General features: G+C 38.1%; 1 protein-coding gene across 2 annotated transcripts in view; it reads left to right on the top strand.

Annotated features, from left to right (window-relative positions):
• The first annotated feature begins 241 nt into the window (after positions 1-241).
• NKAIN4 (sodium/potassium transporting ATPase interacting 4) overlaps positions 242-16,763 on the top strand; it is a 582,098-nt gene continuing 565,576 nt past the window's right edge. Inside the window, exon 1 of one of the 2 annotated variants that reach the window (XM_044089894.1) lies at positions 242-757. In XM_044089894.1, coding sequence (XP_043945829.1) covers positions 704-757 — 54 coding nt within the window. In that variant the 5' untranslated portion in view covers positions 242-703. The remainder of the gene's footprint in view (positions 758-16,763) is intronic. The other variant, XM_044089895.1, reaches the window with a different exon arrangement.

The raw sequence follows: 16,763 nt of genomic DNA, 5'->3' as shown, positions 1-16,763 counted from the left end.
GATAGTACGTGTTGTTATTAATTATAGGTTTGATTCTTATAAATTATCAAGTAGATAAAAAAATTGTAGAAAATGCTGAAACTATAGCATGGTTACACATTGGGTATTCTGTATAAGGACTGAGTTTTTTTTTCTGAAGCGAACAGAGCTTTGTCAGATATGCATAGGCAGAGCAGAAGGGGTGTAGCACATTTCCAGGTCATTTATTGTTTCTCTTTGTGTCCTTTGTTTTCTTGAGAAAATGCTGAGAAGTATGAAAGGGCATGAAAACCCTTCTGCAATGACATTTAAACAGCTGAAACTCCCTCTGCTATAATAAGCTCTGTTTCTCCACCTCTGTCCCTCTCTTATTCCCACCCATATCCCTCCCCTTTCCCACCCCCATGGCCATCTTAAACCTAAGCAAGCCCACCATTCAATTGATTCCCAGCAGTGTGCCACTATTAGACCCAGTTACACTGACTGTGGTGGGCCTGGGGGTTTCACTTAGTGCTGTTTCAGAAAGGAATCCTGATCCCTTTCTAGCTATGACTCCTTCTCCACAGGACTCAGGACAACAGCTGTCAGCATACAGAGTTTCTTTCTAAACTGCATTCAAGCACATTGAAGATACAGAGTGACAGATTCTGGACTGCCAGAGAAGAAAGAGAAATAAACAATAGAATCCTGTCGCTCCAAAGCTGTACCAGGAAGGGAGTAAGACATGGGATGCTGTACCGGACGCTGCACCTTCATCTTCCTCTGTACACTGCAACTGGTGAGCTTTATTTTGTCTCAGTGTATAAATTATTGGTATTTTGTCATGACCAGTGGAATACAATGCAAAGAAATGAAAGTATGTTTGCTGGAGAGCACATGTATAGCAGATCTTTACTAATTATTGCTGATCATTTTTTTGCCTAGGGATACTGTTATTCATATTGCTGAGCTGAAGCCAGTTAGCTAACATGCGTGATTCTACTCAGTTACTTTTTGGAAAGAGTACCTCGACTTTTAAAAATATTTTCTTTCTGTTTCAGTGTAAAGCTGTGTGTGTGTGTGTGTGTGTGTGTGTGTGTGTGTGTGTGTGTGTGTGTGTGTGTGTGTGTGTGTGTGTGTGTGTATATATAAGTGTTATTCTGGTGCATGATCAGTGGTATATTTCCCAATCATAATTAGATGCACTGCTTTTTGATATATGTTTTTGCTTTATATTTACAAAGGTAATTCTGTTATTGTTAACATAGTGGTATCCACTTGTGCAGAAAAGCCTATAGTCAGGATAATCCTGTAGGTCTGATGTACTTAAGTAGCATTCTTCGAGTCACTTAATGTAGACGTAGGACTCAAACCTATGTCTGTAGAATGTAGCCTATTTGTAGTACACTACTTTAACCATTGTGGCACATAACTGCTAAAATGACAGTTTCAGTAGAATTTAAAAAAATGACATTATTAACCAGGTGTGTCTCTTTCCAACGGCTAACCTTCTATTCTTGCGTACTTCATTTCTGACATAAAAGTGAATGAGCAAGATATCCACAAGCAGGTAAGTACAGTGCACTTCTCTGATGTAATAGTGTTTTGGTGAAAATGGCCTGCACCATTACATTATTCATTAAGGCCATTAAGCAGTGCAAGCCACAAGTCAGTCTCTCCTGCAACATTGTACTAATCGTTGAGATCATTTAGCAATGTAAGTTACAGATCACCCCCCCCCCCCACACACACACACACATCATTACACCTGTCACTGAAAGTCATTAAGCACTGTAAGCTACAGGTACCTCCCCACACCATTACACCTGTCACAAAGGACACTAAGCACCATAAGTTAAAGGTCAGCCCCCCACTCAAACAATGCCACTCTGTTTACAGTCCAGTTGTGAGATAGCCTTACATCCATATATATAGGGCTTGCAGCTTGGAACAGTTTGCTATGAAATGAGGAAATTGCTCCCTCTTCACCTGACAGACTAAAATACTGCTCCAAAATTGTTTGACACAGGACTTGATGTGACCTCCAGATACCACTAAAATTGATTCCCACCAGCTACAGAGTGTTTGCTCTACATGTTAAATTGTAACACACCTCTGCTGGCCTTTAAGCTGACTCAGGAGGTTAAGAAGAACTGAAGATGCTGCCTTGCAAGTTAAAATATGCAGACAACTGTGATATGCAGAGAATCTATGAATCTATAATTAATATTCATGAAGAATTTTGACTTGCAAATGACAGAAGAGACAAAAGCTGTATTGTGCTTACCTGTTGCCACTCAGGGGCTTACAAAAATGGTTACCTTGATGAGCAGTGAGGTAAGCAGTAAGGATAAAGGAATGTGCATGTATTACTGCCACATTAAGGGCATTAAATTGCAAAAGGCCAGCATTACAGCTGCATTACATTTTCACAATGAACATACACATTTTTACAAATGTGCTTTGATTTTTGCCTAAGGCATGCTATGATGCCATTTAAAGATGCTATTACCATTTAAAATTATTTGTTTTCCTTTTACATATAGATAATTTTTTCTAAAAACATGACGTCCTAGCACATACATGCTAGTTCCACATCGAAGTGTCACTTAGGATAGGGTACAGACTGAAGTCAAAAGTTTTCTTGCAATTTTATTTTCTTATAATTTTCTGATATGGAATGTGGTGGGCGAAGGCACTAAAATTCCCATAGGAATACTGAACTGTAACAGTTGTGATGTGGATTGTCTTACTACTGCTGGCATGGTTCTCACATACAGCATATTACAGTCATATAAAAACACTACCTTCTCTTTTGGAGTTTTCACTTCAAGTGATTGTTCTGTGATCTTAAGGTCTGAATATAATGTGCAGAAGTTGTTGACAGAACCAGATGTCTACTTGCTGGCATATGAGTCATACACCAGTCCTCATTGCCACTGCCTCCAGATTAACCAAATGATCCCACTGTGGGAAAGTCAGTTGGGAGAGGTGTGACTGAGTGGCTTCAGTCTGGTGAGAATCCCTGGATGTGTCCACTGGCACCAGAAGAGAGATGGTACCATTGCAGGGCATGTAATCATTACATCTGCAACAAGACACCCTGGAGGATGTGCACACAAAAGTGTTCATGCAAGTGTCTGTTAGGCTGTTAAGCAAAATGTGTCAGTGCTCTGAGGGTCAAGTAACAGGAAATACATCCCGTTCCAGCTTCAACCTACTACCTCTGATGGCTCCATATCCCTTCAGTATTCAGTACGCAGAGGGACACAGGTCTGTAAGGTAGCACACTGTCAGTTTTAATTACTGATAATAAATATTAGGTAAGTGAAAGCACACAAGTAACACTAAACGAGCCCTAGAAAACATTAAAAGACCAATAAAACATTCTTGTGGAGTAAGACAGGCACTTTCAAACTAAACTAATACAGACATCTACACCTCTGGCTAAGTATTTATAAAATAAATGTGACATAAAGGAGAAGTGCAAAGGAAATGAACTTACTAGGCTCTCTGGACTCTGATCAAACTCTAGAGACACAAAAGAGATAGTCCTCTATGAACTCTTCTCTTGTTGTAACACTGCTGTGTATAAAGAATACACTACACTTTGTAATCTTGTACTGGAGTCAAATATTTCATTAAAGCACAGTTTTTTTTTAATCATTTTACTTTTTTCATTAAAATAACTTGTTTACTTCACAGTAGTGTACTAGCACTTTTGAATATGTTTTTTTCTTTACACTTTAATGTCTACATATACTAAAATTTTGTTACAGAGGTAGTTTTGTACTGGGGCTCCCAGGAAGAGATTTACTGGTGAAAAATAAACTTCTGAGGAGCACCCTTTGTAATAACATTGGCCTGTACTGGTAACCCACTAGTTGTCGAAGACTGAATGCTTGAGCTTCAGTTGCCCAAGGTTCAACCTGTGAATGAGGGGAGTTCTTCCATCAGAAATCACTGTCAGTGAGTTGTGCCAGCAGTGATGCCCTTTTGGGGGAAATTCCCTCCTCCTTCGAGATGGTGTGACAGTGGAGACACCATTTTTTTGGCATTTTTTTTCACAAGTGTAGATGAGGGATTCTGATTCTTGATTCATTTGCTTTCTCTAGTCATAGTGGAAGTGACCTGTCTCAGTAGAAAGCTTAAAGTGGTTTCCTCATGTTGCCTTAATCTGTGTTAATTCAAAAATCACATACTTGCTCATGCTAGACCAAAACCAATGACTGTTCAAGATCCCCACCTGCTGTTTAGGGGAGTTGTTTCATTCTCTGATGCTGTGCAACTTGCGTAAGAGTGACTTTATGCAAGTTTAGGAGCATAGATGGGGCTTGCCTAACTACAGTAAATACTTATCTGTAGTAAGCAACTATCAAGGATTTATAGTCAAGGAAGAGATTCAGGAACAATGGTCTTTTAATCACTCATAGAAGAAGCATTTGAAGTAGACAGATGTCAAACTGGGAAGATGGAGGAGGCATAACCTAGTTAAGTTGAAATATACTGCAGGTAGTTTCAGAAACATTTTATTGTTCTAACATATCCATGATTTTAAATGACTGATTCTGTAAAACAATGCTGAGCAGTCAAAGGCATAATATTATCTGGAAAGCACTGATATTTAAAGTACAGGAATAGTGATTTAATGGATTATGTTTTGCAACAGAGTTCAACTATGACATATTTTTTTATGGTTGGGACTGGTGAAAAAACTGAAATAGAAAGCTAGTTGATATGATTTTGTACTTTAAAAGCACCAATGAACAATTACTTAAAAAGGAAACTGTATTTTCTATTGGAAGTAGAGCTCTCTGTCACAATAAAGGGGGCTATGCCTTCAACAGCTTTCTATTTTACATAAACTCCATTTCACTGTACCTCCACTGAATGGGAATTAAGCCTTCAGCTTAGTAGAGCAGGCTTCAGAGAGTTTATCTTTGAACATTAGTAGGTTTACACCCCTCAACTCTACTAGGTGACCACAAAATCTCTACACATTACATTACTTCTGCAGAAGTACAGCCTTCCTACTGGTTTCAAGTATAGACTTAAAACATAACATATACACCTGAATTAAATTAGCCATGTTTGACTCTGGCAGTTTGTATTTTTATAATAAAATGTATACTTTGTGCAGTACAGTGTTGCTGGTTTTTCTTCTTGTTTTAGTATCAGTTTTTATTTGCTGTTGCTGTTTTGTCTGTAAGTTTCTACTATTTTTGTCTTTGGATGCTGCTCTGCAGTTTATGGTTGTTTACTCATGGTCAGTTGGACAAGGGCTTTCTGGTGCCTACAAAGGTTCTGGATACTTGTGGTACTGACCTATTGGTGTACAGGTAGAGTCCTTGGAAGTAGTAGTTTGACAGCGTTATCTGGATGAAAATCAGTGCTATTTTGCAATAAACTTTTCTCAGTTAGAAAAAAATAGCTTTAGACCACAGGAAAATACACTGGTAATATATTACTTTTAAAAGTGCATTTTGTCCTTTTTTCAGTGAATTATCTTTGTATATTAATTTCAATTTATATCAATTGGAAACTGGAATATGAAATTGTTGTTATGTTTTTGGCAGCCTTCATTTTGCAGTAACACTTTTAGACTGAGATCAGTCATAATTATTGACTGAGTCAATGAAAGAATCATTAAATATGTGCACACAATAGTTGTGAAGTTTATTTTCTTTGTTTTTGCTGAGATTCTGCAAAGTCCAGGATTTATAGATGGCAATACATGTATACAATCACAATGTACTCTATAGTGTACTGAGTATTGCATGCTTTGATCTACAGATAAGATTTAACTTGGAATAAGGCTGCTTCCTGCTTCCTTTTTTTTTGGGGGGGGGGTTCTCATATCAAATATTTCTGTTGGTGAAAAGTTAAGTTCGTAATAATAGGAATTTTTTGTACTCTCCCTAGATGTTATTTCAACAAAATCAATTAACGTTTATGGGATTTTTTAAATTATTTAATCTGGACAAGTGAAGGCATGGAGTTATCTTATAACTTTCTGCTTGTCACTAATGTTAATGGAATTTCTTAGTTCAGGCTAGTCTTTGCTTTATTAGAAAGATTAACATGAAGCAATCTCTTAGCTTACAGAGAAAGACTGAGTGGTCTGAAAATTTAATTGTAAAATATTGTGGTTCAAATGACATTGTTTTTCATTCTAAGCAGTTTTTTTATCTCCAGTTGTATCTTATTTGTATAACTTGATGTCTGCTACTGTAATTTGATCATATACAGTCCTACATTATTTACAATGTTTGAATATTTACTATTTTAAATGCAATTTTCCTGGCTGTCACTGAATGTTTATGTTCAGTATTTATGCATTTATTTTTTCCAAAGTTTATATTGTCCAGTGATGTCATGTAGTTTAGAATGGCCTTGAGATGCCAACTATGGGATTCCAAAAACTGTTATGTTTCAGGTAGTAGGCTACCCTTCTCAGTTGCTCCATGCTCAAATCTAGGAAGTAGGGCTATGGCAATTCTCAAATGGTGTATGCTAATGAGAACTGGCAGAGCTCTGTGTCTGATTCCAAAAGAAGAATCAGACTTGCAACACTTCGGAGTTTTACATTTGCAATGCATGCCAAGGTAAAATCCCAATGCAGGAGAGTAGGCCAGTAAAGTCAATGGGCTGTTGTGGCATTGTTGCAGCTCCACCTATCACAGGGAAGTGGTACTGCAGACAGGGCATTTATTTATTTTTTATTTATTTATTTCATTTGTTAACCGGGTAGTGTCCAGTTGGGCAAGAAGCCTGTTTTCAGTGGAGACCCGGGGAGAAAAGCTCCAAGGTAGTTTAAAAATAGCATTTACAAATGACCTATACAACTTACAATAATTATAGGACATAAAGGAATACAAAAAAACAAGTTCTTACTGTAGTGTTAAAATCAGGAGTAACAAAGTTAGACATATTAAAGATATTTAGAAAATTATAAGCAATTGTCAGACATTTCAGACAATATCAGTTTTCCATACATCATTCTTTTCAACCATTCTTTTGGAAGAAATGAATCAAAAAAGCCAGGACATACTGAGAAAGGAAGGGAGAAGGAGGATGTCGACATTTGCAGGTAGAGGTGTTTAGCCTGGGCTTGTACAGGAGCAGAGCCTATGTTTACAGAAGTATTCTTTTAGGGTTTGTTTAAATGCTAGTGTGTTATTGATGGTGAGAATATGCTGGGGAAGAGAGTTCCAGTGCTTGGCTATGGTATGGGACAACAGGGAGATGCCATAGGTGTTTTGGGCTTTACTAACTTTTACCAATATTTTCTCAGCTTATCTAAGGGATATTAAGTTACTATAGAGTTGGACTAGATCTGATAGGGCTGGGCAGATATCAGGTTTGTATATGAGTGTGTGGGTGGTTACTAGCTGAGTCAGGGTGAGGGGATGAGGGAGCTCTAGCCAGTTTAGCTGCATTAATGCAGTACAGTGGTGAGATCTTTGAGACTGATTTGTAGTGAATTTGGCAATTTTCTTATAGCAGGATTCGTGGCTATTTAGGTCAGATTTGTGAAGGTTGGTAAATATTTGAGAGCAATAAAAGGAAGATAATAGATGGGTTTGAGCAGTTGTAAGTCTGGCTTGGTCAGTGAGAATGGTTTTGCTCTGTAGCATGAACCCAGTTTGGCATGCACCTTTTTAATGATTAGAGCAAGGTATTTATCAAACCTTAGTCCGCTATCAACTGTAACACCACAAAGTTTTGCATGTTCTACTGGCTCTATTACAGTGCCATTGGAAGAGGAAAATATAGATAGGGAGTGGATTCTTAGATGTTGGGTTTTGGTGGAAGACCATAAGCTTGTTTTTTTAGGGGTTAAGTATAAGTTGATGGAGAGTTAGATAATTTTCTATACTGTGGAGGGCTTTTTGATTTTTTTCTTGAAGTTCTTTACTAGTGGGGGCAGAACAGACCAGTGGAGCATAATCAGCATATTGTACAATTGAGGCTGGGTTAGCTTCAGTATGAAGGTCATTAGTAAAGATAGTGAACAGGAGTGGACCAAGGATTGAGCCTTGGGGGACCCCGACACTTACAGGGAGGTGAGAGAAGAGTTTACTTTCACATAGAGTGACTTGTTTTCTGTCAGTCAGGTAGCTATGAAACCATTTTAGGGTTTCAGAGCTGGAGTGGTAGTTGGCTAGTTTGTTTAGACGTATTTGATGTGATACAGTGTCAACTGCTTTTGACATGTCTAGGAAAGTAGCAGATACTAGTTGGTGTTTGTTTTTAAGCTGGTATATAGTGTCAGTAAAGCTGATGAGAGCTGTACTGGTACTATGCTTGGGCCGGCAGCCGTGTTGTGTTTATGTTAGTAGATTATTGGTCAGGAAATGGTCTAATATCTGTTTGTGTATACATTTTTCTAAGATTTTGGCAAGTGGGGACAGAATGGCTATGGGTCTGTAGTTGGATATGTCAGTTGAGTGGCCACCTTTATGTAAGGGTATAATGTGAGATATTTTCCAGAGGGATGGTACATATTGTTCAGAGATAGAGCGGTTGATTAGAACAGATATCGGGTAAGCTATGGAAGAAGCAGCTAGTTGAAGAAAGTCACCAGTTAACTGGTCAGCAGCTAGTGTGCATAGCTTTAATTTGCCAATAAGAGTTTTAATATAGTTGATTTGAATTGGTTTGAGTTAGAGGAGGGTAGTATTTTTGTCAGAAATCTGAGGTATGGTAGGCGATGCACTGTTGCTGAGTAGGGAGGTAATTGAATTAATAAAGTGGGAGTTAAACTGAGAGGCTCTGGACTCATTTTGGTTGGTCAGTGCTGGGGCTGGGGTAGTGGGTTTTCCAGGGTTGAGAAGGAGATTAATTGTTTGCCAGAATCTTTTGGGATTGTTCTGGTATTTTAGCTGATTTGCTTGGAAGTAGGTTTTTTTGTCCTGTTTAATTGGTTTTTTGGTTTGATTTCTAAGTTGCTGGTAGGTAATTAGGGTTCCTTTAGTTTGACTAGTTTGATGGTGAGAACAGGTTCTGTCTCGTTGCTTTAGTAAAAGAAGTGTGTCATTTGATAGCCAGGGGAGCCTGTTAGAGTTGCAGAAAGTTGCACTGATTTTAATATCAAGTCCCACATGCAGGAAGAACCATACCACTAGAGAATGGGAATCAGTGAGGAGGGGGTAACTAAGGACTGCACTTGTGCAAGGTGGTGTGCTTAACAAGCCAGGGCAAAGCAAAATTGTCAGATTACCAAAGCATGTCTGTCCTGTTATTTGGGCACTGAGATTTTTTATTTGTTGTACATGCACTCTTATGTCCGTTGTGTAGGTGGAACTACAGTGCAACACAGCTTCTAGGACTCTTTATTCTACCTGTATGTCAGCAGTAGCTTTCCAGGTGGGCTTAAAGCATATAGTATGAATGCTGACATATAGGTGAAGCTGTAACACCAGATGCCTTCAGGACAATGCCTGAGCAATGATCAGAATATGAAAGAATTGGGTAGTAGAATGTTTCAGAATCATAATACTTGCTCCTTGCATAGTGGGACTACAACACATCTGGTGCTTTGCCATTGCAAGGGGAGGTGCAGAACATATCCCACCCTTCAGTATGATGTTATACAGAGAGGGCAGGGTTGTAATTAGGAACTGGGGTAGCATTGTTGGATAGCGGAGGCTCTCCACTACTCTACTGCAATTCTTTTGGAATCCAACCCTTGATGTTATTTATATGGTAGCTCAATGCTTATAACATATATATAGGCTCTTCAAAAAATTAAGTCTTTTATCAGTTCAGTACCCAAGTAAAAAGTCAACTAAACTCTGTAAATATGGAATACATAAGTCTCTGTAAATGTGTAATATATGCTGTCTTGGATAGCAGAAGACAGATAGCTAGTTCTTCATCCTTCTCTGCTATAATCCTTTAGTGTCCCCTGAAAATAATATATTACGCCATTTTTGTGAAAATCTGCTGTATGTTGTAACACTCCATCTCGCAATCAATTTGCTTCTACAGTACTATATTGAATGTAGTACCATAATTGTTTATATTGTTAATTGCAATTACTGTGCGATGCTAAAGCTCATGTTGTGAATGAAAAGGTCATGAGACCAGTCCACCTACCCAGTAAGCAAATGCAAAACCAATAAACAAATAAATAGGTGCCTAGTAGAATGCTAGTAAAAGTATACCATAAAACTGAATGCTAAATGCTGAATTATCAAAACACTGACATTTCTAGTAGTAAAATATACTGCTCCATGATTCTGAACAGGAAGGGGATATCAGAAAATGACTATTATGCAAGTTGAAATGATTCTGAGATGAGGAACAAATGTAAATATCAAAAGCAATAAAAATCACATTATCTGATAACATTTGTAGCGTGGATCTTTTCTTCAGTTGTTTTACCTAATGTGGGGAGGTTTTACCTCTCCAACCACTTCAATACATTTATATTCATATTACATTTTACAGTAATTTGAATTGTACAATGATGTTTCCTTTGTATTCACAAACAAGCACGCTGATTGAATAGGCCAACCAGCATGCCTGTTGCATATACCAGTAGAATAAAATCCAGTTGATGAAGTATGTAGAGTGGTGGGACTATCTTTTGGAATATACTGAGAGGATCAATGCAAAACAGAACAAAAATCAAGTACATTCTCAAAAATAAAGGAACAGAAATGTACCTGATTTTCCTTCTATTTCTGTGCTGTCCCTTCTAAAATGTCGACAGGAAAAAAAAGAACAGCAACAGAGATTCTATTTTCTCCATCTCTTCTCCTGCACTGTACTGTTGCACTGTGCAATGTGGGGACGTAAGTCCCATCTGCAAGTGCTGTACATCATTAAACACGGAAAAAGCAGAGGAATACTACACTGCCATTATACAAAGACATTATTTAAGAAAGATAAACAATTTCTTTCTTAAATAATGTAATTGTATAACAGCAATAACCCATGAGTGGGTATGGGTACATCAGGATTTACCCACATTTGGCTTAGCTTAATCACTCTCATTTTGCCCTCATGATCAAGTCACATCAGTCGTGGGTAAATCCTGATATACCCACACTGACTCATGGGTTATTGTTTAATTATACAGTGATCAAAGAGTTTATGTATGTGTGGAGGAAATAGTACCCACACTACTGGGTACAGGAGTTCGAGTTTTATTTCACAATAATGTAGCATTGCATTATGTTAGTTTCAGTTATAAAGGTCTGAGAAGTTAACACTTTATAATATTCTATGTTATATTAGATTTATACACACACACACGCACACACACACACACACACACACACACACACACACACACACACACACAAACATTCACATACACACACACACACACACACACACACACACACACACACACACACACACAAACATTCACATACACACACACACACACACACACACACACAAACATTCACATACACACACACACACACACACACACACACACACACACACACACACACACACACACACACACACACACACACACACACACATTATTTTGTTACTGGCTTAGTTGATGTAACTGTTAACTTATAATTTTGCTGTCCTAATAATTGTTTTCCCTGGGTTTTTGTGTGTCTTCTCACTTTTGTTCTGTTTTGTTTATGTAGATAATTATGACTCTTTTGTCCAGCATTTTAAATTTTAAACTTCTTATACTGCTTTTGTATTTAAGTTCAAGAGAAACCTTTCTTATCTGTTCATAATGTTTTATTAGCAAGCTGACAGTAATATGACAATAATTTGCAGTAGCCTATTTAAAAATCTGTTTTAAGCTGTTTCTAGCACTTGTAAAGTTGACCAAGACACGGGATACTGAAAAAAAAATCCTGGGCCTGTATTTGCTATTTCCACTCCTAAAACTGTATTCCAGCAACCATTCATGCAGCCTGGTGTATTAATAGATCATCACAATAAGAAATTATCAAAGCTGCTCATCTGTAGGTGATATCCTGAATAATAAATGTGATATAATGCCCATGATCAGGAATATGTTGACAGGTAAATTGGAGTTCAATGCTTCAGTCTTGACTTATTTTAAAATTAACATATTAAACACACCAAGCAAATTCAGCATAAGTTTATCAAAAATAATAAATATCAAGTATCTACTTTATGGAGATAAACAGGATGACAGATGTGTTTGTCATATAGAAATATGTAGGAGGGTTTTATACTCCCATATAAGGCAATAAACAACTAAAGAATATTCTTGACATAAACCATATATAAAATTACATCATCCTTAAAAATTGAGCAAATAGCAAGAATATGACAAATAAAGTGCCACAAAACAAATGTAAAACTGATTTAATGTCAAGTTGATTAAAATTTAGAATAAGTTCAAGGAAAAACTGGACGTACGAACTTGGGAGATATAAATATTAGACAGTCGTGAGCATGGATGTTTTTGCCTTGGTTATATTCCAGATAATTTGGGTTTAATTAGCAGCTCAAATATTGGAGGTGTTGGCAGAGGAGAGATGGTATGAGAAAGGACAAAGAGTCATATCACAAGAGCTGTATCTGCTGAAAGTCATGCCATAAGAGCTGTACTTGAGGGATTTCATACCAAAATACTGTACCTGGGGGAAGTCATATCACAAGACCTGTACCTGGGTAAATCATATCACAAGAGCTGTAGCTGGGTAAGTTATACCACAAGAGCTGTACTTGGGGGAAGCCATACCACAAGAGCTGTACCTAGAGGAAGTCACACCACAACAGATGTACCTGGGGGAAGTCATATCACAAGAGCTGTACCTGGGGGAAGTCATATCGCAAAAGTTGTACCTGGAGGAAGACATATCATTAGAGCCATACCTAGGGAAAGTCATACCACAAGAGCTGTACCTGGGAGAAGTCATATCACAAGAGCTGTACCTGGGGGAAGGCCAAGGACTGCAGCTCTTTCACTAAGAGCATGGAGGTGGGGGGGTGGACAGGAGCTTGCCATCAGGTGCCCATATTCTAGGTTGAGGCATTTGTGTGTAGAAGCTTACACACATGCAAACACCTGACACAGAAGGCATTGTTTAGCAGTTTTCTCCAACAAAGTGTGTATTAGCATTCAACAACCTCCTGGCTCCTTCTGGGTGACAACCATAACCCCTTACTTTTGCTTCTCTTTGTCTTCCAAGGTCACAGAAACCAATATGCTAACAGAGTAGTGGAAGGTGTAAATGGCTACTGGGGAAGGAAACAGAGTTAACATTATGAAAGCTTCTATCAACTAGGCATTATTACAAAAAATATTGATTGAATAAAATAAAACATAAACTAAACATTTTTTCCAATAAAAAGCAAGTGCTAGACTGTATTAATTTGATCCCAAAAGTCAGATCAAAAAGATATGTTTTGAGAGATCTTTTAAAGCAAGCATGGGCCAGGACCCTTTGAAAGCAGGAGAATGCTCACCAAATGAGTCCAGCTGAACTTTTCCAATCTTTAACAGCTTGGGGGTAGAAGGTTGCTGGGCATGAGCAGTCTAGTACCAGACAAGAGCCCTCCTAAATTAAGGAGGAGTCAAGTTACAAACTTGTGCATAGCATACCTCTCAACTGTCCAGATTTTCACAGAATGTCCAGATTTTTGGCTCATATTTTTCGTCTGTTCCTCATAAAATTTATGTTTTTCTGCAAATCACTGGGATGATCTGAGGACTGAAGTCACTAGATAATGGCATGAATTTGAGTTTTAGACTTCAAATCCTTCAGAAAACTGAATGTTAAAATAAACCCTGTTACTCTAGCAACTTTCTAAGTTTATAAGAGCAATATTTAATATGTCCCTAGTTTTGGGCCTTTGTTCCCCCATTTTGTCGGGCTTTGTACAGATTTCTTGCTCTAAGAGGTTGAGAGGAATGGTACATAGCAAGGTAAACTGGGACTAGAACCTCAGAAGCAATATGCAACCAAGTTAGAAACCAGTGGAAACTCCACAATCCTGCTGTATTGTGATGGAAACAAGATACCCATGTAAGCAGACAGTTGCAGAATTCTGCACCAATTGCAGATGTTCAGGCTCTAGGCCTGGAAATCCCAGGTATGGGAATTACAGTCCATCTGTGAGGATATCTCAGCATATACCACCAAAAGAAGATGTGCTGAAGGAATGAGGTGCTTAATTTGGGAAGTATGTCATATAAAAATGTGAAGACTTGATGATAATGGACATATGGATTCTACCTTTGTTTAATTTCTCCAAACACTTAGTTTTTTTTATATTCCTTGATGGGAATGGAACTCATTCCTAAACCAGGGCATAATTAAAGTTCATGAAATTAGTTTTGCTTCAGTGTTTGATGTTTGATAAGAATGCTCTTCTCAACATCTGCAATTAACCCAGAACTGCCTCTTTTTTCAGTTCATAAGGGGTTACTTGTATGGGAAGCATATCTAAATATGTTTGAAGGTTTGTTTTTATTAGCCCTGTTGCTCCAGCTACATCTGGAACTATCTATGTACCCATATTCCACATTGCTTTAGTTTCTGCTTGCAAATCCTGATTATTTTACAAACTGATGTCTTTCAGTCTGCAAGATGCTGTAGTTGCTGAGTGTAGCAATTGATAATCAATACTATTTCTATCTGTTTACTCTTGATCTACAATATCCAGTCTGTATGCTTCTACATTAACTCTTTGCAGCTTGTATTTCCAATGCCTGTCACCTACCTCTGTGTTTTAATGTTTACAGTCTTTAGTGTAACAACCTTGCCAATTTGTTAGGCTGTTCAGTGTACAAACCTTCAGTAATAAGTGTGTCACAACCTGAAACAAGATGTATAATTGTTTTAGTTCTGTACTGCAAAACTTACATTTGGCTGTATCTCATCTTTTCTATGGATTTTGTGCACCACCAAGTAAGTAGTACACTGTCTTTAGCTGACAATATTACCCTTTCATCTTTTGATTTAAATTCACCTCGTGTTAGCTCTTGATCAACACAAGTTTCGCCCAGTAGATCTCTATACTTCTTACTACAAGTGTAGGCTTTCCAAATTTCTTTTCTTTTTTCCTGATCATGTTCTATTTTCTTATTTTTATTTATTTTTTTGCACTTTCTGTTGCTGCCTGTTTTTGTCCACATCTGGATTGATTCCCATGCCTGCTTGTTCCCTAAAGGCTTCTGCTGATCTAAGATATCATCTTAGATGTACTTTGTGCATGTTTTAAAACTTTAATTATGTTTGATAATGCCAATAATTATGTATCCAATCCCACAATCACTGACTTATATGTCTAGTCAATTTCAAGGAGACCCATGACTTTATTTGACAGAGGGATATGTAATTTTGGCAAACATGGGCTGTTGTATATCATTTGATGTAAATGGAGCAGTTTTCTTGTTTCTCGGTCCACAAGGGGTGAGATAATTATCATGTATCGAACCTATGATTCACATCTTTGGCATGACCACTATAGATGATATCAGGTTAAATCTGGAGCAGAGGAGTGTAAATGCTAACAGGAATGGCCATAGTAATTGTCTTGAAAGTATTGAGTTAGAAACAATTAGTAGAAATTTAAAGTGAAGCCACCAGGCACTGTTTTATACATATGTATGTGTGTGTGTGTATATATATATATATATATATATATATATATATATATATATATATATATATATATATATGGGTCTACTTTGAAAGACCGACACGCCAGTTCACCGACACACAAATCACCGAGACCAGATAACCGACAACACACATAACCGACAACGCAAAACACCGAACACCATTACACCGACACACCGAACGTAAACAACACATTACACTACATAGCATAGCCACTAGCCCTAACCCAAACCCTAAACCTAAGGTCCAACACTATCGCACACTCACCCTACCTGCACCCTAACCCTAACTCACTTAACCCACCCCTAACCCCAAGGTCCGACACTATCGCACACTTCACCTACCTGCACCCTAACCCTAACTCACTTAACCCACCCCTAACTCCAAGGTCCGACACTATCGCACACTTCACCTACCTGCACCCTAACCCTAACTCACTTAACCCACCCAAAAACATAAAGCCCGTCACTATCGCACACACACCCTACCCGCACTCTAAACCTAACTCACTTAACCCGTCCCTAAACTACAGTCCCTCACTATCACACACTTACCTTACCCGAACCCTAACTCCGACACTAACACACACTCACCTTTCCCACAGCCTAACCCAAAATCCCACAATATCGCACACTTACCTGACCGCTCCTAACTCCGTCACTGTCGCACACTTACCGAGTCGCGATCACACATTACCCGTGTCAGTCTTTCCGCTGTCGGCAAATCACCCTTTCGATAAACTTACCTGTCAGTCATTTGGTCTTTGTTTTCCGCGTGTCGGGGAATCGTTGTTTCGGTCTTTTAAAGTAGACCCATATATATATATATATATATATATATCAACATATGTATATGCATGTTTGCATGTAAAACATATATTTGTAGAATAGAACAAGCCTGAGCACAAATACACACACACACACACACACACACACACACACACACACACACACACACACACACACACACACACACACACACATACACACATTTACACACACAGACATTCAGACAGTTGCAATCATGGCACAACAGAGATGCAAAGAAATACACACAGACACACACACACACACACACACACACACACACACACACACACACACACACACACACACACACACACACACACACATACACACACGCAATGTAAGTCTGCAGTTGACTTACTCAAAATCTCACAGTATTCGGATGGAGACTCAGAGTTGAAGATTGATAGTA

The sequence above is a fragment of the Protopterus annectens genome, chromosome 12.part0 (assembly GCF_019279795.1).
Source record: "Protopterus annectens isolate FY-2018-M chromosome 12.part0, PAN1.0, whole genome shotgun sequence".
In the NCBI taxonomy this organism is placed as follows: Eukaryota; Metazoa; Chordata; order Ceratodontiformes; family Protopteridae; genus Protopterus; species Protopterus annectens.
The sequence above is the reverse complement of the archived record's forward strand: the minus strand, read 5'-3'. Positions and strand labels throughout refer to the sequence as shown.